At 48.3% G+C, this 26,715-nt stretch overlaps 1 protein-coding gene across 3 annotated transcripts in view; it reads right to left on the bottom strand.

Annotated features, from left to right (window-relative positions):
• Positions 1-26,715, bottom strand: part of LOC120846800 (endothelial lipase) — a 90,928-nt gene that overhangs the window by 30,579 nt on the left and 33,634 nt on the right. Inside the window, exons 2-5 of one of the 3 annotated variants that reach the window (XM_040218679.1) lie at positions 25,582-25,650; positions 25,040-25,521; positions 13,250-13,496; positions 12,386-12,494 (exon numbers count right to left, since the gene is read on the bottom strand). In XM_040218679.1, the coding sequence (XP_040074613.1) occupies positions 12,418-12,494; positions 13,250-13,496; positions 25,040-25,521; positions 25,582-25,618 (843 nt within the window). In that variant the 5' untranslated portion in view covers positions 25,619-25,650 and the 3' untranslated portion in view covers positions 12,386-12,417. Of the gene's footprint in view, positions 1-12,385; positions 12,495-13,249; positions 13,497-25,039; positions 25,651-26,715 lie in introns of those variants that run through there. The other 2 variants (XM_040218678.1, XM_040218677.1) reach the window with 2 other exon arrangements.

Below are 26,715 nucleotides of genomic sequence, written 5' to 3'. Positions count from 1 at the left end.
GCATAGTCTGGTGAGCTTAACACCGGTCCTGTGGTGAGAGCTTCCTTCAGTGAGTTGAACGCGCGTTCTTTTGCGTTATTCCACGTCACTATTTGCGACTCGGTTTTTCGCAGGGCGTCAGTAAGCGGGCGTGCCACGTGAGAGTAGTCTTTAATATAATGCTGGTAATAGCCGGCAAGTCCCAAAAAAGCGCGTATGTCTGTTTTAGTTTTGGGTCGTCGGTGTTCCGCGATAGCAGCAACCTTAACCTCCGAAGGACGACGACTACCCTGCCCGATCACATGTCCCAGATAGCTGACTTCAGCTCTCCCAAGCTGGCACTTTTCTGGTCTAATGCTAAGCCCCGCCTGGCGAAGCCGGTCCAGGACGGCACGCAAATGTCCCATATGCGCCTCTCAAGAGTCAGAAAAGATGGCCACATCGTCTTAGTATGAGAGTGCGAAATCACGAAGATCCCCGAGAACACGGTCCATGAGGCTAGAAAAACAAAACGCGGCGTTTTTTAAGCCGAAGCTCAACATAACCGGCCGGAAAGTACCCATCGGGGAAATAAACGCGGCGTACCGGCTAGCCCGTTCAGAGAGGGGGACCTGCCAGTAGCCTCGTACGAGGTCCAAAGTCGAGATAAATTTAACCGCACTTATCACTTCTATCCTTTCCTCGATATTTGGGATTGGATATGTTTGGTCTCGTGTGATGGCATTTAGTTTTTGATAATCGATACAGGGCCTGGGGTCCTTCCCCGGAGCCTCAACGAGGATCAGTGGCGAGGTGAAGTCACTTTCCCCGGGCTCAATCACTCCGAGTTCCAGCATGCGCTTAATTTCGGTTTCCATGATATCTTTTTGCCTCAGAGACTCTCGATAGGGTCTAGAACGAACCGGTTGATTCTCCGTCAGCTCGATATCATGAACCAGAAGGGTCGTTTTTCCCGGCCTATTCGAGGAGTCTGTCCGGAATTCTTCGATCAACAGCGTCCGATCGGCGATCTTAGATGACCCCAGCTTCTCATGGTTGATCATTTTACGACAGAGTTCTTCCACCGTGAAACCTCCGTCACCCGCCAAAAGCGGGATTTCGAACGGCGTCTCCTCGGGCGCGTTCAAAGTCAAGCTTACGATGGCTTCCCGCTCTCTGTAGGGCTTCATGAGGTTGCTGTGGAAGACTCGCGTTTTTCGCCGCTTCCCCTCTAATTCAACCACGTAGTTTGTCTTCGAGAGCTTTTGGATAACCCGCGCCGGACCTTCCCACTGAACGTCAAGCTTGTTCTTTCTGGAAGGTACGAGAATCATAACCCTGTCGTTCACCTGGAATGTACGCAACTTGGCGGACCGGTCATAGTAGGCTTTTGCCTTCTGTTGCGCCCTTTTCGTGTTCTCCTCAACGATCCCCTTCGCGTCATTTAGTCGCGTCAACAATTCTAACACGTACTCGACGACAGTTAAATTCTCCGCGTGGCCCTCCCATGACTCCCGAAGCATGCGTAACGGAGTTCTTAATGTCCTCCCGTATACCAGCTCTGCTGGACTAAATTTAGTCGACTCATGAGTGGCCGTTCGGAGCGCAAACATTGCCGCTGGAAGACAAACCTAACAGTCCCTACTATGATCTACGCCGAGAGCCCGCAGGACACGTTTGAGAACCAAGTGAAGTCTCTCCACACTGTTAGACTGCGGGTGATAGACCGAACTGTGAACTAACGTTATCCCGCACTTTTCGAAGAACGTGGTGGTCAACGCGCTCGTGAAGACGCTGCCCTGGTCACTTTGGATTTCCGCCGGAAATCCCACTCTCGAAAAAATCGATAGAAGGGCGTCCACCACGTTCGTTGAACTAAGCTCCTTTAGTGGAACGGCTTCAGGAAACTTAGTGGCCGGGCACAAGGCCGTCAAAATGTATCGATACCCCGACTGTGTTTGAGGAAGTGGTCCGACGATGTCAATCACGAGCCGGCGAAATGGTTCCGTGATGACAGGGACCAACGTCATTGGCGCCTTGAGCCTATCGGTGGATTTTCCGACACGCTGACATGCATCGCATGTCCTCACAAAGGTCTCAACGTCCTTCCAGCACCCCGGCCAGTAGTACTCCTGTGTCAGCAGCGCCTTGGTTTTCTTGATTCCAAGGTTTTCTTGATTCCTTGAGACCAAGAGCTGTCATGGGCGAGGTGAAGCAAGTCAGCCCGATACCCTCGAGGAACGACCAGTTGGTCAAACGCCTTCCCCTTTCGGTCTCTGTACCGCCGGTACAGCACCCCCGATCTCGTTTGAAAAGAAACGTCTTTTCGTGCTATGCCCTCCCTCGCACTGTCGTGAAACTCTCTAAGGGACGGATCCCCCTCCTGCTCCGCGATGAGCGTTTGTCTGTCTACCTTTGCCAGAGACCGAAAGCTGGTGGACACCGGCGAGAGGAGTATGCCGTCCCCTTCCTCGCGATCGGCAGACCGCTCTCCCGTTTCGATCTCAGGTTCTCTGGCCTGACACCGCGCGCTGTCAGGCTCACCGGAAGCATCCAGCGTTTCCCTAGATTTAGCAGGCGAGCAAACCTCCTCCTCAGAGTTATACTCGAGTTGTCCCGCTAATGCTCGTGCCCTTGAGCGCGTCAGGGCCAACACGGTTTCGTTACAAAAACTCAAGCCCTGCTGGCTTAGCAACTGTTCTGACTTATTCGAAAACAAGTATGGGTACGGTAAAGGAGGTTACTAGAGACCGCCGCTTCAGTCTCGAGGACTCCAAATGGTCCTGAGATCATGATTTTAGCAATGGGCAAGCACACGCTTTGCTCCTCTACTGCTTGTCGAATCCAAGCGCAGTCTCCAGTGTAGTTCCCTGACGGCACGTACGAGGGATGTACGACATCCATTGTCGCGGCCGAATCCCGAAGTACTCTGCACTTCTGACCATTGACGACCATCTCCCGCATGTACGGCTCTAACAACTTCTCGTTGTCCTCATTTTCTGTGGCGTAATGGAACGCCACTTGCTTAGTGCAGCTGGCCGCGAAATGTCCAGGCTGCCCACAACTGTAACAAACTCCCTGCTTCCTTTTCTCGAAGACTTTGGGTTTTTCACCATTTGTATTTCGCCCTGCGGCTACCCCGTCTCTTTCTTTGGGCTTCTCGAAGACGCCTTCCCTAGCTGACCCTTTTGAGAAACCCCCTTTCGCACCGTTTTGCTGTGACGAGAAAGCGTTCCTGTTTCGGTTCTCCCCTTTCGGCCTGTCTGATGGGTCCCGCTATTGACCCCTTCTCATCGCGTACTTTTCTGCGAGCTCTGCGGCCTTTAGGAGGTCTACCTCGGTCAGTCTGTCCTGAGCCCAGAACTTGGCAGGCTCCGAAATCTCCGTAAACAGCTCTTCGGTGGCAACACACTCGAGCACCTTGTCGTAGTCGCCATGTGCGCCGGCGCTTTTCAGCCACTCTACCAAATCTGCCTTTAAGTTATACGCAAACTCTGGCCATGACTGGGTAGGCTTCCTCGTGGCATTACGGAAGCGTTGGCGAAAGGCCACTGTGGACAGGCGGTATTTCTTAAGAAGAGCGGCCTTAACTTTTACATAGTCGTCCGCCTCCTCCTTGCTCAACCGAGCTATCACATCTGCTGCCTCGCAAGGGAGAAGTGTTAACAACTTTGGGACCATGTTTCGCGCTGGAAGTTCATCTTCTCGCATGTTCTCTCGACATTTACCAGAAACAACCCGATGTCTTACCCCAGCTTATAAGGCTGAATAAGGTCCTTCATCTTCAACTTCTCCGCCGGTTCCGCGATCACTCCCGTCGCATTGGAAGACGCGCTTTCTAGTCTCTTCATTTCAAGCTCAACGTTGCGCAGCGCTATCTCATCGGCCCGCTTTTTACTCTCGATAGCCTCAATGTCGGCCCGCTCTTTGCGGTCGCGCTCCTCTTGTTCTCTTTTGCGGCTCTCTGCCTCTATTTATCTTATCCACTCTACAGCCTCTGTGATCTCGTCATCACTGGCGTCTGTGGCCTGAATGAGCTTTATGATGTGTGGTTTTCTTTTTGCTTGGCCCAAGTCGATCCCTAAAGGGGTACAGACATGTACTAGCTCTGGCACACGAAACGCGTTTAGATCCATGACCTACTCGATGTAACGGCACTTACCTGACAAAACTCACGTCAAAACGGAATCTTTTCTGTTCTGACGAAAACTTTCCCACAACGCCTCACAACAAAACTAAGAGCTGTAGGGTCTGGCGAATCAAAGGAAGAAAGCCGGGCACTCACCCGCATCGAGAGTCATGGTCCAGCGCAGTTGGCCCCCTCCGCTGCCATCCAGTTGTTGGGACCGAGCGGTTATCCGGGGACTCTGGGTTCGGCAGGGAGCCGATCCAGGGCAGGAACTCATGTAGATGCCGGACTCGGGAAGGACCAGGGAGCAGGAGGGTGTCTCGTAAAGGTAACTCTTTATATACACATATGAACAGGTTACATCATTTGACGGGAGAGCGCTTGAGAGCGCTCGAGAACACCCGCTAGCAGAGGCCTGCTGCTCATTTTATAAGGTCACCTTTCCCCACATCCCTAGAAGGGAATAACCAGGGTTAAGGCCTTCACCAAGACTGTGGGGCCAGTGTCCCTAACATTCAAGGTATGCCCTTCCCCTCTCTCTTACACTGCCACACGCGACACACACACAGAAGGGCCAGACATCCTTGGCCGCGGTGTCGCCGGTCAATGTCGGCGGACAATGGTGCCATCGAAGTTGACAAAGGCGGAAGTCATTGATAATTGCAGGCGTCCTGGCTTCCGTGTGTTTGGGGATAATCCCATGGGCGGTCTAAGCTGGGGAAATTGAGTAAAGCCCCCTCCCTTGTCGGGGACGTCCCAAGGCTGTCGGATCGCCGTGCGTCGAGGTCAGGCAGGAGAAGCAAGGATCATTGGGCCAACCCGATGATCCTTCGGAGAAGGTCACGTCGTCCCCGTGTACCAAACTGTGTTTGCGATTTCAAGGCGCCTCTCGCTCTGTCTCCGGGCGCAGCTGACCGTAGCCACCTGGCGACGATGCTCCAGGGCGTTCACCCGTGCCGGTTGGTATGGAACGGCAAGGTCGTCTCCTGGGGCCTTTCGCTACAGCGGGAGCATGACTAGTGACATGTGCTTTGTGACATTTTTTTAGCCAAGTGCGATAAGGCCTTTTCGGAAAAACTGCCTGACGAGCGCGTTTGTAAAGTGTTTCATGCCCCCCTACAGCAGCATGACTTGTGACATATTGATTTGTGACATTTTTTTAGCCAAGTGCGATAGGGCCATTTTGGAAAAACTAAATGACGAGCGCATTTGTAAAGTGTTTCGTTACGTGGATGACTTTTTGGTTTTGTTTATTAGGTTGGGGGGCATATGTGAGGCAGATGTCGTGAGGTCTCTTTTAGAAGTTTTCGAACATCATTCGGAGGGGCTCACTTTCACTCACGAACTTCAGGATGGGGCTTACCTACAGTTTTTGGATTTGAGATTAGAATTCATTGCTAAACACGTTTGCTGGTCTTATCACCCACGCTCAAAGAAGGGTCTTCTTCCGCATGATTCATCGCACTCTAAGCTGGTCAAGAGAAGCTTTGCCTCGTCTTGCCTACAAACTGCACTCGAGAAGTCATGTCATCATGTTATTAACGATAGTTTTTCCCGGCAGGTTGAGAGACCTGACAGTGTCAGGTTTCCCAACTTCGGTTTTATTGAGCGTTGCGGAGGGTTTGTTAAAGAAGCTCAAGGCGAAACCCCGTCCCGGAGGGAAAGGCCAAATAAGAGACCGCTCGTAATACCGTATCTCCATAAAATTTCACAGAACTTGAAAAACGTTGCCTTGAGGTACGATGTGCCATTGGTGTTTTCCGCTCCGTGTAAGCTGGCGCAACTATGCGCGAGAGTTGCCGATAAGAAGGACAAAGGCCCCGCTTGCTCGGTGATGCATGAGAATCAATATGTTGTTCGCAAGGTGGGCGTTGTTTACCCGATTCCACTAAGGTGTGGGAAAGCCTACGTCGGTCAGACGGGCCGATGTGTTAATCACAGACTGCGGGAGCATGACTTTCCCTTGCGATCGGTGGTGGGAGCTGTAGGGGGGTATCTGCCATTGCATTGTCATGGATGTGGGTGGGAACCTATCTTCAGTAAGACGGATATCATTGGCAATGGAAGGGACAGAGTGAATAGAGAAATTTCAGTGGCGCGTGCAATTATCAAAGCAGACGCGAACTGCGTAAGCCAAACGTCACTGGGCTTGAGTAGTAAAGGTGTTTTTTGGGACAAGTGGTGAATGTATCATGTGACGTGGGCGAAGTTGCTGTTTTCTTTGTTTTGTCTCCATGTGATTAAATTTCAGCTGAGAGCGCTTGTCCTGCTTGCACTTCCTTTAGTCCCCGTTTACTGTGCGCTGTTTGCCTTTTCGTCGTGTAATTTTGGCAAGTATTCTTTATAAATAATTTATCTTGTGGGGATAATTCAGTCTCGGGTAAGTTACTTTTAAAAAGTATTTTGTTATAGTTAGTTACTTTCAGAAAAAAAGTAGCGAAGTTACCTTTACAGTTATCGCAACAAAAGAGTAACTCGTTACAGTTACAGTTACTTTTAAAAAGTAACGACGTTACTTTTCAGTTACTTTTCTATAACACAAAAAATTAGGAAAAACTAGAAAACGCCCCTCACCAAGTTTTATTGCATAAAATTAAAAAGTACGCTTTTTACTTCATATTGTAACTTAGCAGAAGTTGCTTCTCGAAATTAGTGTTTGAAAATTTCCACGCCAGAGTAGTGGTGCAAATATAAATACGAAACATGCGCAGTGCGGAGTACTGGCGCTAATCAATATACGAAACATGCGCAGTGCCCTCCGCGTGTATCGCTGTTTCGCGGTTGAATCACCCGAATATTAAAGCGTTTTCACAGAAAAAAGAAAAACCGCAACATGGATAGTGCTTCAAGACACTAAGATGTAAGTGTTCAGTCACAAAGTACAAGCGCGTGCGCGAAGATAACTAGAATTTTTTCATAATACCTACACGTGGCTATATTCGGATCGTGACTCGTGAGAAACAACGTATTCACAGGTTTGTGCAAGGCCAATTTGACACTCGAAATGTCGGAATAGACGGTTTGAAAAGTGCAAAGTATATCTAAACTGTACTCGCTCAGTGAAATATTATTCATAAAACACTGGAAAGTAACGACAAAAGTAACGTCGTTACTTTCATCGTTACCTTAAAAAAGTAATAGAACTACAGTTACAAGTTACATTTTCAAAAAAAGTAACTCGTTACAGTTACAAGTTACCAAAAAAAGTAACGAAATTACTATAGCGCGTTACTAATAACGCGTTACTAACCAAGACTGGGATAATTACATCATTCACAATTACGTGCTTCAAACCAAACTCTATCTAGCTTGAGAACCTTATACACACTTCCTGCTCTTACATTTAACATCAATGATTTTATGCAACAATAATTTGCTAGTTTAAAAAAATCTGCTTCCTAACCCAAATGGTGTGCACAGTCGGCATTTAAGGAAATGAAGAAACCTGCATCATCAATAATAACTCATTGCTATGACGGTAAGCCACCGCGCGCTGCCTTCTCTTCCGCGCCGGCGGCCGCGTCGGCGGCCGCAACCTCGCGAAACGTTGCCGTCCACGCCAGTACACCGCAGACGAACTAATGGCGCGTTCGCACTGGAAGTGGATCCGCAAACGCGAAGCGGATTCGCGCGTTCTCAACCGCAAAGCAGCTGGGGAATCGAGTGGTTCGAGCGCGTTTTAGCCAACCGCCTCAGGACCGATTTGTCCCAACCGCTTTCACGAACCGCGAAGCGGCAACCAATCGCAACGCGACGCTGACGTGACGTCGGTGGCTTTCGACACAAGATGGCCTCTGTCGCTGGTGAGGTGTCCAAGGCGCTGTAGTCCTAGCGTTACAACAGACAAACCAACGGAGAAACGTGATGTTCAGGTCCGTCACTGGAATCCGCCGCGAAAATAATTGACTGGTAATCTTAACGGGCCTCGCACCGGCGATGTGGTTCGGTAAGGGTTTGTTTATTATTCCGGGTGCCACAGCCCGGAGCTCGCTGCCTTGTTAATTTCTACCCGTACAACGTCGGAACCCGCCCCTGATCGACCGAAATGTCAGTTTTCGTACTTACTAAGACAGTCGCGTGAACTATTGAAAGCTTCCGACAGCGTGCATGACCATCACAAAGGCCGATAAAGAGGTCGCGAGTCAGATCGCGTAGCCAAGGCACTACCGCGGAGCTGGCAGTGTACCTGCGCTAGCTCGACCTGTAACGTTTACTACTAACAAATGAAAAAAAAAGGATCGAGGTACACCTAAGCATTTCTTATGAGTTGTGGATGCGAAAGCATTCACGCCGCTCTTTGCTCCCTTATTTAATTTGCGGCGCACAACGCGCTGTCCCTGGGCGTGGAACGGGGCAGCCGCTGCCTCGCGGACACGCCGCGCCATCGGGTGAGCGATCGTTCAAACATTCGTGTGCCTTGCGGCACGAGGAAGGAACAGACAGCAACGTAGTCCCCAGCAGAACCAACCCCTTGGTTTATTATATGCGCTATATATATATATATATATATATATATATATATATATATAGGTGGTATCCATGGAGCCTGCAGGTTTAATTTTGCCAGGGAGCGCCACCGTCGATCCGCCATCTTCGAGGTCGCGGTTTGACTGGCTTGGGTACGCGGTCGTCCGTCGGTATGTCTGCTAATATCGTTGAAGAAGCTTCGTTGAACAGAAGAGTGAAAAAAGTTTATCTTGGGAGCCGGCCGTTTTAATTTCCTTGTTGCCGCTGAGTAGCTTGTGTAAAGGCTGAACCGCATGTAAGCAATTTAGCGAGCGACGAGACGACACAAGCGACGGCGACCCCCTTCGCTGTCGCTCCGTCACTCGCGCGACGAGACAAACCACATAAAAGCGACGGCAGCAAGCGACCAAGGCGATGAGCTACGATTTCTAGAAATCCAAAAACCGAGCGACGCGACGAGTGACCGTGAGAAATCTCCGTCGCTCGTCGCCGACTCCCGTCGCTGTCGCCGTCGCTCGTCTCGTCGCTCGCTAAATCGCATAGGTGCGGTTCACCCTTCACTGTCGCTCGTCGCGTAGCTCGGGTTTTGGATTTCTAGAAAACTTAGCGCTCATAGCCTTGGTCGTTTGCTCCCGTCGCCTTCATGCGGTTTGACCCGTCGCGCGAGCGACCGAGCGACAGCGAAGCGGGTCGCCGTCGCTTGTATTGTCGCTCGCCAAATCGCTTGCATGCGGTTTTTAAATCGTTTAGGCTAATCAAAAATGCGGCGCATTTTTCATTAGCTGCGCACTCAGTGAGCCGCACGGTATGTTTCTGCGCAGGAACGAACACCGAAGGCAGAGGCGACGGAGCAACACGGTTAAAGGCCCGACCACACTAGCGTGTACGGCACCGCCGGGCGGCGCCGCCGGGCGGTACCGCCGTCCGGCGTCCCAACGCGAGGAGTCCACATTGGCCTCCGTTTTGCAGGCGTCACGTGACAGCACTGGTTCCCGCGATCGCGCCTCCCGTCGGATTTCCCGCTCAGCGTCTGCTCTTCGTTAGATTCTTCCGTTCCGCACTCGCTGTCTATACGGTAAGAGTTCATGATCAGCGTGAATGTGATTATCCTAGCCTGCTCGTTGATCTTGCGACGTCGCCGCGCTCTGAAGGGAAGGAGGCGCAGGTTTTGGGTCCGGCCGGGTTGGTTCTACCGAAACACCGAAGGACAGGAGAGGTCTGGCGCGCCGCCGGGGCTTTGCTGCCCCGGCGGCGCGCCAGAGACGAAGGCTACTTTCGAAAGTGTCACCAAATCAACACGACATCCGTCACAACAGAGACGACATGCAACAAGTGCCACGGAGAAACTCACTTGTAATTCTGAATTGGTTAGTTTCAAGGAACCGCTCCGTTGGGGAAGGCATCGGGGGGAAATAGGGGGAGCAGACGACACCAAAAACGTCCTTCGCTTCGAGAGGCGCCGAGGACCGGCTTGAGCGTTGCCATGGCATCGCGACGTCACTATCTGCGCCACCTCCCATTGGCTCCTCTCTTCTGCGGCGTGCGGCGTCAAGCTCTGAACCGCGCACGGAGCGGTTGGGTCAGAGCCGTTTATACTGAGAGAGTTTGGCCTTCTTAAGGAGATTTTGGCAGTCTGACAACCACAGCAGCGTAGTCTGACAACCGGGGGATGACTACTTCCGTCCGCCATATTGTGGATCTGCCTCATAGGAACTCTACGCGATTTCACAGGAATGAACAAGACAAAGAAGTAACGCCATATTGTGTTATCGCGAAATCCGCTGGTTCTAGCGGCCAACAAGCTCCGCCCATCGGCCCAACGGCTCTGGGTTGGGTGTGCGGCGCCGCACGTCGTGACGTTGAAGCCGAAAACTGGTTTCCGCCGGCAACCGGCAGCGACGACCGTCGCGCCGCAGGCCTCCGAAACGCCAATGTGGTCGCGCCTCGCCACGGCCGTAGTGCAGAAAATCCGCTGGAGAAAAAACTATAAAGAAACTAACAAAACAAAGAGTAATCGCACCGAGCTACAAAAAGCACGAAAGTAGAAAAATCATAGTCCTTTCATAAGAGCTGCCGCCGTGGGCACGGCGCGCGACACGCAGCGCTGCATGGAGCCGCTGGAGCAACGCGACCGCGGCAGACAAATTCGATAGCGACAAAAACGAACTAAAACACACACAAAAAATATTTCTACGGCGTTTCAAAAGCACTAACGTATAAGAATGACCCCTAGTTTCGCCCTAAAAGACCCTCTAATGTTGTAAAATACTGCTAAACCACGCTGAAAGGTATACGCGTTGACCCAGACGACTGCAGACGCCTACGTGGGATAGAAAGAGACCTCGAAGATGGCGACCGTGGTGGCCGGTGCCAGCACACCTAGCGAGTGACGTCAAGTGAATGTCACCTATTTTCACACGCCGTAGAACCGGTAAGAGGCGAGCGAACGCGGTGATCAGTGATAACAGTGTGATAACACCGTCAGGATGACACCACACAAACTGACGCGCAGCGGCCAATGGGTGCCTCGTTGACGCGCGCCAGCCAGTGGGACTGAAGTGTAAAAGGTGCCGTTGGCTAGCTTTGCACGTGGTTTCATTAAGGTGCCGTTTTGCAAGGTTTCAAAGCTGATGACGTCGGCTCGCTCCATCAGACCCCCCCCCCCCCCCCCCCCAGTTAATGCTTTCACATTAAAAAGGGAAGATACTCAAGGAATAAAGTGTGCGTACCAGACGATGCAGGGGTAATCCATAGGGCGTTTATTTGAACTTAATTTCAAACAAACAGTAGACCCCATCGACGTGAGAGTCACGTGAGTAGAGTCCGTTACCAATAAAGCCACGATCGGCTAGCACCAAACACATTACCCGCACCACGGTTTGCCACACCGCTCATAACTTCGAAAATGATAAGAGCGAACGAGGAGGGAAAACTGGCCCTCTATCCCGAAAACAACGTCAGCTATTCATGCGGGAAGGGTCCACTTAAAAAAAAAAAGGTCGGGGGCATTCTGTTCTGAGTCACCAAGGCGCGCCTAGCTGGGCTTTGCTTGTGAGCGAAGTTGAAAGAATCACATGCGAGTTTCACGGGTCCATTCCTCTTATTTCATTGCCTGAACTCGTGGTGCGTGCAAACATCCGGAAAGAAAAATCCAGAAATAGCAAAATTTTGGCTTTGGATCGTGGAATAAAGTGGATTTGGGATTGCAAAAACAGGGTTGCGAAACGCAAGTCTCAAAAGATCACGCGTGATCGCCGAAAAACCGCCAACCGCCTCTCGGTGTCTGAACGGGGTCGCTCACTAATCGCAATCGCAACCGCTTCGCGAACGCGGATCTGCTCCCAGTGTGAATGCACCTTAAGGGAGCGGAAGAACGACATCCATGCTTTCGTATTCACAACTCATAAGAAGTGCTTAGGTGTCCTCGGAACTCTTTTTTTTCTTCTCCTTCTAAAGGTTTGGTGGAACAACATCAGTTGGTATGAACACTGAATTAATCTGCTTTGATTTGATACTGTAAGGAATAGGGACGCTGCCAATCATTTGTATTATAAAAACTGTGTTGGTTTTTTATAGCAGTTTTTAATGGTACTGCATGGGACGCAGAACAGATAAAACCATTTCGGATTGTCTCAAGCAGTGTTGCGTTAACCCCGAAAAGTAGCGAAATACGTTACCCCTTAGACGCGAACAAAAGAAACAAGTTACGGACATACGTTACCTCAAAATAGAGGAAGCCGGTTACAGTTGCCGGTTACATAAATAAGAAAAGAACGGGGCCAGTAACCGTTACCGATAAAAAGTAACGCACGTTAGTTTGAGCTACTTTATTTTATAAAATGAAACGGTTTACTGTTTTGACGTTACAGGTATGCATAAGCACCATATGTTTGTTGCATTTCAAAAGCAGCGAAGAGCGTGCCTTCAGAGTTTCGTTGGTCTGCAACAAGAATTAATATGACTTCAGAACTAGAAAAAAAAAGGTGGTTAATTTTTTAAGCTTTGTGAAGAGGATACAAACGAGAAACGTAACTCCGCTACCCGAAATAAGTAACGTAAGTACGTTGTCTGTTACTGTCTTAAAAACGTAATAAATATTTAACTGCTTTACCAAAAACAAAAAAATTAACACCTCAAGGGCAACTCCGTTACTTGTGACGAATTACTGCCAACACCGGCTTTCAGCCGCCCGATAGTGGTGATGATTACAAGAATGAAGATGATAAATAATATGCCGATGATGACGCTGGTGTCTATGTAAGAAATTCCCAAAGCCCCGAGTAAGGACTGATTACGGAACTGAAAAATTCTTCTATTATATTCGGGATATCCCCAAAAGACACATTTCGATTTGTCAACTGGTCCATAAAACCTCTTCCGTGTTTCTTTTTCAAATAAATGTTAAGGGCTTATTTAATCAGCTGTACTCTAGCGCAGTAACCTTGTACTGTGTGGTGTGAAAACTGGTCTCTTTTTTTTTTTCGAATTTGTAGGCCTGCTTTTTGAGTGCACTACCGGTGGTTGGTACCTGGTCATGTTATTTGGATTGCCTTTTTGTCACACCCTGCTCGACAAACGTGCCAAAAAAATATGAATTAATCAAACAATCAATCAATCAATCAAGTAGTTCTCCGTAAGAATATTATTTGTTTTGATGTGACAAATGTGATAAAAAAAAAAGAAGAAATGGCTCACCTGTAATCCTGCCAATCTTTTGACCGTTCATAATCAACTTGAGACCCAGTGCGAAGTATCCTGCGACCTGGGCCCCCAGGCCGTGACCGATGTAATGCACTTTGGACACTTGGAGAGCACCGGCCTCGACCAGAATCTTCACAAGCCATGCCATGCCGAAGGCCATCGGGCTTGAATAATTCCTCGCCACGGAATAGGTATCCTCTGCTTTTTCGGACCAGTCCACCACAATGACAGTGGCATTTTCCTACGCGGGAAATAAAATATAAAATGTGAGTGTACTGTATCGACCCCGAGGCTACGCTGGCGCCAGCGCACGAGCACGTGAGGCCCTAGACCGTGACCAGGTTTTTGCGTGCCATGCAAGGGCATTCGAACACCTACCGCCCCCAGCCAGAGCTGTCTTTCTCGAGCTTAACTTTTATAGTAATAGCATATGGCGCAATAGCGCTTAAGCCTACGATGTGTTCGTCTCTCTCGGTACATAACAGTAGGGCGCAGATACAAGGTGTTCTTAACAGGTGTTGGTGTGTAATAAAATGCATGTAATTGAGCTAATATGGATAGAAGTTTTAGAGCGCAGCTCTTAGGGGCCCGTTTCCAGCCTGAGCGGCGTCGGCGTCGCCGTCGGCGTAACCGCGCCCCTCCCTCTCCTCCTCCCCTCCTCCTCCTCCCCCTCCTTGTCCTCCTCCTCCCCTCATTGTGTAGTATGGTCCGGGCGGGTCACGTGACTTCGGGGGGAGGGGGTCACATGACCCGTTTCCAGCCTGTGCGGCGTCGGCGTTGGCGTCGGCGTCGCCCCTCCCCCTCCTCCTCCTCCGCCCTCCCCTCCTCCTCCTCCCCTCATTGTCTAGTATGGTCCGGGGGGTCACGTGACCTCGAGGGGAGGGGTAAAGGAGGGAGGGGGAGCAGGAGGGGAGGAGGACTAGCAGGCATGATCACGAGGGAGGAGGAGGAATATACCCTCCACTCCTCCTCAAGAGCTGCGCTCCAATTCGGCGTTACAGGAAGTTGTAAACGGCTTTCACTTTTTTTACAAAAATGTGTTTAGGGGGTGCATTTCTCATGCTCGAATTTTGCGAATGTAAATTTTTAATAAGAAATGAAAAAAAAAAAAAAAGAAGAACCAGCTTTGTATGCTTGGAAGGAAAGCTGAACCGAACTGTCAGGGGGCGCTGCCACTCAAATACAGCACCACATGGTACACAAACGTGAGAACTTATATGAGAACCTCAAACAAATCCAGCAGACCCGAGCCTGCCTTGTGACATCTGTGTAGCAGCGTTGACCAAACGGTTTGCTCCTGTTTTCATCCCGCGCATAAAAGCATATAATATTTCTTTTTGCTTTCTTCTCTCTTTTTTCTCCTCGCAAAGTTGGAGTTTGATAAATGCACCACCTCACGACACATTTGTCGAAAGTTTCAGTGTACTCCGCTCATCTTATTACACAATTTTGTTCACGCCCCAACGGCGCTCGAGAACACCCTGTACTACTTACTGGCGTTAGCTGTCGACAAAACTGTTTAACATCAGCATGCCGTAATCTTGGGCCTAGAGTCCGCCGACTATACGTGTTTAAAATGATTAAATTTAGAACAGTCCAGACTACACTTTAAGGTATCTGGAGCCTCAACAATGGGTTCCTACAAAAATATTTATTGTTTTTTACACAGCAAAAATGTATTACGCATCGCCGAGCGGTCATTCTGCATTCAAATGTAGCGCTAGGGGTTCGAACCAGCGAACCAGATGTCAAAGTTTCGGAGCTAATCATTACCGCATTCAAAAGTTATAGGTGGTTTTCTGAAAATGTCAATGTGGAAATGGGTCCCACATTTGCCCGTTTTCAAAAACTGGCGCCATTCAGCTTCATATATTCGAAAACTCCGTCGACAACAATGTTCCCGTTGAAAGTTTCAGAAAATCACTTTCGACCTTTTTTATTAAATAACGCTTAGATCTGAAACTTTGGCATTTGTTTCGGGTCGTTAGTTTGTACATTTGGGCGGCGATGCGTAGTTCACTTTTGTGGTGAAAAACAAAAACAAAAAAACTCGATATCGAACTCGATACTCGAACAAAAAAACCCGGGGAAGTCAGCAGGGGCTGAACATATCTTTCGACCCTGAAAAAGAGTCTCCGCTGTTTCATTTTGCACACCGTTTCGCCGAGCTCGGAGCCACGACGCAAATAATAGTTTTTGTTTAGATCTAACCATACGTTCATGCTTGTCATTCTTCCCTCCGCAGGCTACTGCAATTGGCGGTACCAAGCGCTTTCTGAAGAAAGTAAACGTTCGAGATTTATTACAGTTTAGCTATTGGGGAGGAATAGTGACCGTGACGTCCCAAGCGGATAACTTTAGAACTACACGGATGAGGACAACAAATACAATTACTCAGCGCTTGGCCGACATAACCGAACGCGGCGTCAGCGTTCGGCTGGAGTTTGTGTTCTCCGGTGAGGGGGAGGAGGGGCTCTTTTGTTACCACTCCGGCCTACATGAACAATGCAGCATGCAGGGTGCCCAGCTCAGCACAAAAGCCCAAGTGGGTCAAACTCGCATCCTCTGACGACTGCTTTCAGGATAGATCCAACACTTAACGTCACTTCGTTGATTGTCAGTATTTTTTACATTACAATGTGCCCCGCGTTCTATTGTAGAAGATGACATGGACATGCCCATAAGGCCTGTCGGCATGTGCGCAGGCCTTGTGTTGAGTAAACACCGAGGCGTGGGGACAACAAACGGGTCAGAGCGCACCCTATAGTTCGATCTCTTGCCCAACACGGACGCGAGCTATAGAAGAAAATTTCCTTTTTCAAGATAGCTCAATATGACTAGACCTGGTAGCTTTGTGAATGACAGTACAGGTTTGATGCTCCGTAGTGCCTAACTCCCTGGTACCGTTGAAAAACCTCAGATAATGAAAAGCTCAGAATACGATGACAGACACCAAAAGGGGCTATGTATCTGCGGTGCATCTTTGCAGACGACTTTGGAATGCGACCGATTTTCAAAGTTTATTTTATGAAGGCCATATTTCGCTGATTTAATTGACACAAACGTCATTTCCTAACAAAGGAATTGGTCATAGCAGAACACGCCCACCTTGCTCTGTCCTTAACCAAGTGCTGTTCTCTCCTTTCCGACGTCTCAGCGGCACTACAAACATGCTGAGCCCTTCTGCTCAGCGATGTTTTCTTCTGTCTTCGCTTTTTTTTTTTTTTTTTGCCAGCCATCGTGAAGCCGATTGGAGTAGTTCCAGCCACCGGACGTCATCTGACATACATCTATGAATGGATGGTTGCTATTGGTTACACCCTATAAATCAAGCGGTGATTTGCGCCACCTAGCCTAGAAAGATTTAAACCCCCCTTCCCATTTAAATTTTGCTATAATTTCCGTTTCTCGCTGAATCATCTGCCCATTAATTTTTTTGTGATATTATCGTGCCTCTCTAGACCACATGCAACAATCTTGTAACCTCTGTTTTGTGAATATAATCTTCTGTTTTTCCGTTCTTTTACCTATCATCATCAAAACCCAGCTCTTCCGCCACTCCTGCAACCCTTTCAGGGAGGTCAAAACAAAGTCCCGTGCACTCCCATACAAAAATGGTCTATGGTCGTCTATGGAAAATTCTATGGCAGCTAGGCTATCATCCCCTATGGCTTTCTATGGTCGGCCATAGAAATCCATAAATACAGCTAGAGCCGGTTATAGAAAAATCTAGGGTCCTGTGTCTAAAAACTGGGAACCAATAAATTTTCTTTACCCGCTTATAGATAATTCTATGGCCACGAGTCTAAAGACAGGGGATTATTAAATTGTCTTTACCCGCCTATAGAAAATTTTATGGCCCTGAGTCTAAAAACAGGGAGGCAATAAATCTTCATTACCCGCCTATAAAAACTTTTATGGCGCCGAGTCTAAAAACTGGGAACCAATCTTTTTTTTTTTTTTTTTTACCCGTCCATTGAAGTTTTTATGGCAACGAGTCTGAAAATTCCTCCTCCTTGCTAGTGGCGCCAGCGGCGGTCTGCTAAACGATCTACTAAAATTCTCAACACGGGCTTTTGAATTTTCTGACTTGGGCAACTTGATGTTTTCGAGTGGTCGAATTATATCACCGAAGACTAGCTGTCTCATTTTAGTCGTCTGCTGTGATACCAAAGTCATTATATTTATCACTCTCGGTATTTCCTTTTTATAGGAAAAACGCTCCAAGTTAGAAAATTAAAGCAATACTAAATTTATGTAATACCGGTGACAAAGGAGGACCCAAATTATGTCCTCTGGTGTTGCAACGAGTCTTGAAAACCAGTAATATTGTTTGCTTAAAAAATCCATCGAAATACTTGTGCAACAATTAAAATTAACTATTACCCCACCAAAACTGAAAATAGATTACACTGCAATCAAGCAATAACTTGGTTGCAATGTTCACCACCAGTGTACTGCATTTCAACACTTCATTGTCAACACGATTCATCAAGCTTATTAAAAATATAATTCATAAATTTTAGTTAATTAGCCTAATGATCTACATTTCCGTTACTCAGAGTGCTGAATTAACAGATGGGGGCTAATCCAGGAGATAGTACAAATAATGTATTAAGTACGGTAATATTTGCTCCACCTCTCCGTGTTTTTGCGACAAATGATGGATCACCGGCAAAGTCGGATTCAAAAATTAGACTGCCATATATACAGCTAGTGCGAACATAGGATATGCAGAAAGGGGCGGGGGTGCGGTGCCGCTGCGTTATTGCTGTTTTGTGGGGTAGTGTTCTGCTTGTGTTCGATGTATTCTGTGTATTCAGAGACGTACGCCATGTAGCGTTTACAAGTCGGGAGAACTTGAAGTAAAATTTTTTTTAGAGTTTGCTGGCTAAAGAGAGCCATAGGGTAAGCCATAGAGAATTCTTTAGCCAACCTTTAGAAAAGCTAAAGAGCGCTATGGTTGAACAGCGATAGGGTCATAAACAAAACTAAAGAGGCCCATAAAGGCGACCATAAAAGATGCTAAAGGAAGCCATAGAAAATTCTTTAGCTAATTGGACCAACTAGCTAAAGTCGACCATACAAAGAATTTTCTATAGTCAACCATAGGAGATTTTTGTATGGGAGCTTGTAAACTATATTGTCACGCGCGTCCCCGAGCGAGCGCTTACGTGGCCGAATGGTTACCGTGCTTGGCTGTCGCGTGGAGGAACCAGGTTCGATCCCAGGAAACGGAGTGTTCTTCTATTTATCATCTCTACTTCGTGTTCTCGTGAGTTCTAGAACCTTCTCGTCTAATCAAGTTACGAATGTTTTACGCGCCATTCTATGCCGAGTGTTTCAGAAACCCATGCGGGTACAAAAAGTTCTCCGCGCGGCGAGCCGGAGTGAGTCTGGCCCCAGCGCTTAATCCTGCTGTTTCGCCAACATCGACGCCTGCGATGAGAACCTTTTTCTATTTTGTTTTGGGCACAAGTTCACCCCACTAAGACGTTTAGTTTCCCCAGTTATTCGCCCCCTCATCTTTTGTCATTAGTGAAATCTTTGATGGAGGTGCTGGGTAACGCATGCCCCGCAGCTAACCCTCTGAGGGCCCGCAGTGCAAGCCCGACACGAAGCCCACGAAGACCCAACGAAGACATTAACTAGACTCGGTAAAGTCGCCGCACCCAAGGCCTACACCGGAAATTTTGTCTTTCGCCAACCAAGACCAAGCAGACAACGAGACCGACGATGGAAAACCAGTTGTCGCAAACATCGGCCGCCGCCGTCGTGTACCTGCCCGTCTCACCTCGAACTCTGACGCCTTTCCACGGGGAGGTTCACGAGGATAACGAGGATGGCCTGCAACGCTTCGAACTTGCAGCCCGCCACAACGAATGGATGACTGGGCAGCGCCTCCACAACTTTTACTTCTCGGTTAAAGGCACTGTGTAAGGCACTGGTTAAAAACCACGAAGCCTCCTTTCCTACATGTGAGTCCTGCACCGCCGAAATGTAGCGCACATTCATCAACCACCACCGTCGGTGGCGAGCAGAGGACCCCCTTCAAACAAGGGTGCAGTGCCCCAACAAAATCCTGACCAGCTTTGTTGAAGATGTCGTGCGTCTAAGTGCCCGAGCCGATCCGGAGGACGCCGAGGAGAAGAAACTTCGCGTCCTCATGCAAAACCTGAAAGGTGAATTTTCGGAGGCCTGGTTCGCAATCCCCCGACGACCGTCGACGCTTTTGTGAGTGAGGCCACCAACATCGAGCGCGCACTGTCAGCCCAAGCGAGCCATTACCACCGACTCGCCATGGTGCCTGCTCCTCCAACTGTCACACCTTCCCGACTGGACCTGAACACCGCCGGTGTCGACAGCCTTCGGAAAAGCGTCTGTGATATCGCCCGGGAAGAGCTACGCAAGATGCTACCCGGTGCTGAACGCCTGTCCTCTTCTCACTCGCCGATGTCGTCCGAGAGAAGGTTCACAGAGCTTTCCAGCCTAAGGCTCCCGTCACAGTAGCAGCACCAAAGGAGCGCGCACTAAGCTACGCGGCAACGGCCCGACAAACACTACCAGTCCCACGTCCGTACATGGCGCCTCACTGACATGAACTTCTAGCGCCACAGTATTCCCGACGCCAGGAAGAATGGGCGCATGTCCGTTCAGAACAAGCTGCGCCAAGAAAGACTGAAGTGTGGAGGACGGCCGATCGACGCCCATTGTGCTACTACTGCGGGCAAGCCGACCACATCTACCGCCGTTGTCCCTACCAGGAAATAGGGCTGTGCGGCTTCCACACGAATGACCCAAACCCACGCTACGGTAAGCGACCGCGGGAGACTCAAGAGTACCTCCGACGACCTAGGTCTCGCCTGCCTGCACCTCGCCGCGGGTCCCTGTTGCCGTCCCCACAACGTCAAGCTTCGCCGGTGCACCGACCCCGTTGTGAGAGCCTGTCGCCCCTGTCGCGCCGGGAAAACTAAGCGCGAAAACCTCTTGAGATGGAGTTGCCATAGGCCGGCGACTTAAAGTGCCTCCAAAGACGCCGGAGGCCTCCCACTCGGCCGACGATGTGCATCGGAACGACGCTTCTGCAAAGGTGCCCAACGGCCTCAACGTGACCATCGACGGCCACGACGCGTCGGCACTTGTGGACACAAGAGCAGACTACTCCATTTTGAGTGGGAGGCTTTCACGCCGTTTTCGGAAAGTGACAACGCCGTGACAAGGCCCTCACACCCGAACTGCTGGTAAGCACCTCATGACACCAGTCGGGATATGTACTGCTCACGTCGAGATCCGTGCACGGTGAGACGAGCCTTGTGAAGTTCGTCGTTCTGAACGATTGTGCGAATGATACTATCCTCGGAATGGACTTTCTTTGAGAGTAGGCACCGTCATTGACCTCGGAGCAAACCGGCTGACACTACGAAAACCTGTTCCACCACCGGAGGAACCCAAATCGACGACATCCGTTGTCCGAGTCCTCGCAAACTACGTGAACTTACCACCGCGGTCGAGTGTTTGCGTACACGTTGCGATCAATGAAACTTTCTGCGGTGAAGTACTGCACGAGGGAAGCCTCCAGTTGCTTCTAGAAAGAGGAACTGGTGTCGAGCAAAGGAGCAACAAAACTTCAAGACGGGCGCGCCATGGTCCTGGTTACAAATTTCCGACAATAGCCGCAGCACCTTACGAAAGGTATCGCTTTTGGCCACATCGATGAACTCGAGAACTCAGCCGCTATCACTGCACTTTCTGAAGTGCAGTGATTGCGGCTTCACTTCACCACAGCACGAGAGAACGCCGCCCTCGGAAATTGACTGCGACCCGAAGCTTCCAGCTACTGAGCGAGGACGGCTCCTTGACCTGCTGAGCGAATTTCGCGAGTGTTTTGATACAGCATCAAGATGGAGACAAACAACGGTAGCGAAGCGCCGCATCATTACTGACGACGACGCGCTCGCTGTACACCAGTCACCGAAACGAGTCTCCTTAAAGGAAAGTGATTCAAGACCAAGTCCAGGAAATGCTTGACGACGACATCATTGAACCCTCAAGAAGTCCATGGGCGTCCCCATCATCCTTCTAAAAAAAGACGGAACCCTGAAGTTCTGCGTGAAATCGTCGACTGAACGCTGTGACTAAACAGGACGTCTATTAACTCCCCCGCATCGACGATATGTTAGACCGACCGCGCCATTCCCGATATATTTCGTTGACGGACCTGAAGAGTGGCTGCTGTAAGATTGAAGTCGACGAACTTAACCCCGGGAAAACTGTCTTCGTCACTCCCGACAGACTGTACAAGTTCAAAGTGATGCCCTTCGGACTTTGTACAGCACCAGCCACTTTCCAGCGTGTCGTGGACACCGTGCTCGCAGGTCTAAAATGGCAGAGCTGCATTGTCTACCTGGACGATGTCGTGCTATTTTCACGGATTTCGGTGAATTTCTTAGACGACTTTGAGCAGTGCTTCAAGCCATCAAGACCATCGGCCTGTCACTCAAGCCAGCAAAGTGTCCGTTCGCCTATGGTGAACTAAAGTTCCTTGGCCACGTCGTGAACAACAAAGATGTTCTTCCTGACCCCGAGAAGACCAGTGCCGTCCGACAAGAAGGCCGTGAGAAGACTTCTCGAACTCTGTGTCTGCTACAGGAGGTTTGTTCGCGACTTCGACAAGCTGTCCGCACTGCTGAAGAACCTCACGAAGGACGCCGCATAGTTCGAGTGGACAGAAAAACACCAGCGGTCATTCGACGAGCTCAAACGAAGACTCCAAACGCCCACGAATCTTGACGATTTCGACCATTCCGCTGAGACAAAGATTAGCTATGCAGACAGAAAAGTAAAAAAATGGAGGAATGGGCAGCAAATATGCAAATACTGGGTGAGCTCCAAGACGGGTTCCGAAGAAATAGAAGACTAAAATATAACTTATTCGTCGCCACACAATGAATTGAAATTGCAATGAAGGACCAAACTCCTTTATGGTTAGCTTTTTTGAGACATCAGGGGAGCGTACGATACAAGTGAGCCAGGAAAAACTCTGGGGTCAGCCGAAAGAGTTTAACTTAGATGCAAATTTCATTAGGTTTCTTCAGCAGGTGTACACGAACAATACGGCAGTTATAACGTGGAAGCAACAACTACAAAACCCACACCAATAAAAAAAGGGCTCAGCAGGGCCGTGCACTGTCACTTCTGCTCTTCATGATATGTCTCAGTGAAATGAAAAAGAAATTAGAGCAGAGAAATTTTGGTTTTGATGAGAGTTGTATCGAAGTAGGAAGAAATGTAGTACCGGTAATACCAGGACTGATGTATGCGGACGACATAGTTCTCATGGCAGATAACCAGGAAACGTCAAATGCACTAGCTGGAATACGTCGAGAAGAAGAGGACACCTTGGACATGACCTTTAGTAGTGACAGATCTGGAGTAATGGTGTTGAACGACAAGAAGAGGAAACCCCTGAGAGTACAAGGCATTATTAACAACCCTGTAGAAAAATACAAATGTGTGGGAGTCTGGCTCATTCAGGGAAGAAATTATCTAGAGGAACACGAGGATAAAATAAGTAGAAAAAGGAAAATAAATTTACCTATTATGAATCCCAAGGCGCTATGAAACTATAATATTTATGAAGGGGTCAGAGCATGTGAAAATGACTGATGGTACCAGGACTTACTTTTGACAATGTGGTACAGTGCATAAAATCAGAGGTCCAATCAGGATTAAAAGTTTGACAAAGAATCGTAAGCAGGTTGGCACTGGGAGCACATGGAAAGACAACAAATAAGAGAGTATAGGGGGACATGGGCTGGTCGTCTTTTGACAGCAGAGAGGCAATTAGTAAGCTGAAATTTGAACAAAAGCTGACCGAAATGTACGATACGCGGTGGGCACGGATGGTATTAAAGTATACATGAAAAGTTAAAACACGAAATAAACAAACCAGACCCGAAAGCTTACGTTTAAATATCAACACACAAGTGATTGGTCTGAGCAGACTATTTCAGTGGAGAAGGGAGTAAAAAGGGCAGAAACAAAATGTGGGAGGTAAGAAAGTAGGAAAAATCAGCTTAACAATGTACAAGACAAAAAGAAAAACGGACATAAGGAAGGAAAATGTTTCAGATTTGACTGGAAAGTTTTTTACTGTTTCAAGCAAGAAGGGGAGTTTTGAGGACGAGGATGTAAAGGGTAAATTTCAGGAGACAGACGCATTATATGCTGCCTGCCATAATGAGAGAGAGAAGCTAGATCACTTGGTTTTGAAGTGCACGGGGCCTTGCCCTGCCCTCCCTGAAGAGGTAACGAATTTCGCCGGGGCCCTGGGTTTCGCTGGCGACGACTGAAGGGCGGAAGATAAAAGGATTACAGTCGCAAAGAGGCGATTAGAAGATTGGTGGAAATTGTCCACGGAAACTTGAATGATGCACAACTAACAGTCAAAGAGACTTGTCGGGTACAGCCCAACAAGTCCCTGAGACTTGGGGTGACCCGAACCTCATTTGTATTTTTATCTGCAACAAAGTTATCACTAATATTATTATTAACGAGCAACACTCGCGACAGGCGGGACAAAGCAAAATTGTAACTCCCTCCCGCGTGGCTCCGGCCGAAAATCTCAACACTGTCCCCCAGTGTCCCACTGGAGGACAGTGTTGAGATTGCTGGGCTAACGCCGAAAAGGTTTTACAAAAAGAAAATTGGCAGCTCCTTCGCCGGACGGAAGCGGCGGGAGGATGAGGTTTTATAGTTTCTTGCCCGATCCACCGGAAGTCATCTTGGTGACATTCCACACTGCCTGGTTATTGTTAGGTGGATAATATTGGCTTAGAAGGGCGGGAGGAATCATGTTAGTCTTTTTAGACTTAGTCTAAGCGCGCAAGCTACCTCCCGCTACAAGGATAGAGCCAATAACATCCATCCATTTAGAGTGTCGTGCTGTCAGAAATCCCATTCCTGGTGGTTGGCCGTAGAAATGCTGGAGAAAAGCTCGAGCGAACGCGAGTGTCGCTGTCGTCGTGGCGTGCCAACCTCTGGCTTCTGACGCCTCCGTGAACTGTAACACTAAAGAGCGACCTGCAGCAGAACAGGCGTCTGCCACATCAACCAAAGCTATTGGGACGCCGCCAGGATCGCGACCGACGTCAGGATGACACTTCTATGACGTCATCAGGCGGAAATCGGTAGACCGCTTTTTTGGGCGCGGTAAACGCACTAGTCGGAGACCCGTTCCAGGCACTATACTTGCGGTAAGCAGCGTTTCGCCATGTTGTCTACGCTCTTTCCATTATTTGTTTATCCAGATGCTTAGTTACTGGCGTTGTTTCTGGTGTTCGCATGAGGCACAAGGATGGCGAGTGTCTCTGCCGATTACAGAACTCAGTAAGCACGACTAGAGACGTATTTGGGGCCACAAAAAGCAATGCCTATTCTGTTTTAGTTATTAATTTGGGGTGGCCTTGACGCCATCGATAGCGGTCATTTCTGCTACCGAAAAGTCAACTTCTCCATCCGTTGCTCGTCTGACGTTTAAATAAAGACTGGTATGTACACAGACCGAATTCCAGTCGGTGCTTTTTTGTATTCTCGACAACTCACACAAACGCAATCAATTATACCACAAAAAAAAAGAATAAACAAAAATTAAACGCGCTATTTGAAAAACATTGCCTCGGCGCAGAGAAAGGCGTACGACAGAAGTTCATCAGCCGGCGTGCGTCATGTAAAACCGCTTTATACATTTTTAGAATTCTACGCGAAAAGTTGGTTCTAACTTACCACCCGTAGGAGCTCGTTCTTAATTTGTGCCAGTTCCTCATCCTTGACCAATCTCGAAGAAGACGGAGAGTTTGAAATATTTGACAAGGATGTCGACGAGCCAAGCCATCCGTGGACGAGGAGGTAAAGCTTCTGGTCGGGATTCAAGAGAGCCGAAATTGAGGGAATATCATCCAGGTATCTTGCGATGATAGCGGGAAAATAGTACCCAGAAGTTCCGTTACGTTCCCGATTTGTGTAGACTTCATATGAAGCACCCATATCCCCCCAGCTCCTTTTTGTCCTGTTTAGCCTGTCCTTCAAACGTATTGCTTCAGAACTTAGGTCCAGGTCCTGATTACTGTGTTTGGAAGTTAGATAACCTCCTCTTGACCGGGATGAACTAGTGTCATCTTCGATGTTCACCGGAGGCGTGACTACAATTCCAGAGCTTTCAGGGCTGTCCTGATTAGACGAGTGTCCTTGGTCGAAAAGGAAGACACCTGAAAGATGGGTAGATAGTGAATTATGGGCATCAGATGTGAGCTGAGCAAGATGCTTACCAGAGACTGCCAGAATCAGTGGAACAAAGTTGCGCATGGTTCTTCGATTGCCGAGCTCTTTCAGAAACACTGTAAGTAGAAATAAATAAAATGTATGTAGCGAAGAGCAACTAATTTAATTTAAGAAGTATAAAACTGCCGTAAATTACATTGACTAGTAACCAAAACAAAATTGCAACAATAATAATAATAATAATAATAATAATAATTTTATTGGCAGTCTTAAGATACAAATCACCGGTAACGGGTCCGTCAAAGCCTGTAATGGCTTGTGGGACGTTGCCCGGCAACGGCGTAAAAGAAAACAACACAAGAAGTCGAAATATAAACATACATCGCAACAACAAAACACTACAACACACATCAAATGCACAAAACAAAAACGCAAACATTTCTACTACAACGCAGCAGAAAAAAGCCAACACAATAAAATAAGCTAACACAGTAGCGGTATCTAACATTTTGTACGCAAACATGTTTTTAACTGTCGTTTTGAGTTTATATTACGGAGTGGTACTGTCAATTTGTTAAATATATCAGGAACATAAAATGAGCTCTCTCTTTTTCCATATTTAGTGTACACTCTGGGGATCGCAAAATGCTCACTGTCCCTCAATGAACGCGGAGTGGTACGTGAAATATTAAAAGGACTATTCCAGTAATGCTTCTCTATGACACATCTGTCGAAGAGTGTTGAAAAACGAGGGAGATGTAAGAAAGGGAAGAGATTGTCAGATGGGATGTTGTTACCGTATGCTATAGCGTTCAGAATTCACTCTATAATACAGTCAAATTTGTTTTGCCAACCCAATGAACAGTTAGCATGCAGTTTAATACCATAGCGCAGCACACCATAAGCCAGAGCATTTGCTATCATTTTTCGTACTTTGAAAGGCAAAAACATTTTTGTTGAATAAAGCAAACATGAAACACTACGCAGTTTTTTAGCAATATGGCAAAGGTGGGAATTCCAGGAGAGATCACTATCAAACAGTACTCCCAAATATGTGGTTGTACCAACATGGTTTGTGGGTTTACATATACAATCAACAAAGCTCGATGAGTTTAGAAGAAAGGAGTATACTACTACTACTACTACTAATAATAATAATAATAATAATAATTCCATATCTG

This window comes from Ixodes scapularis, unplaced genomic scaffold (assembly GCF_016920785.2).
Source record: "Ixodes scapularis isolate PalLabHiFi unplaced genomic scaffold, ASM1692078v2 PGA_scaffold11__112_contigs__length_91849675, whole genome shotgun sequence".
Taxonomy (NCBI): Eukaryota; Metazoa; Arthropoda; class Arachnida; order Ixodida; family Ixodidae; genus Ixodes; species Ixodes scapularis.
Note: the sequence above shows the minus strand (reverse complement) of the source record. Positions and strands in the feature narration are given on the sequence as shown.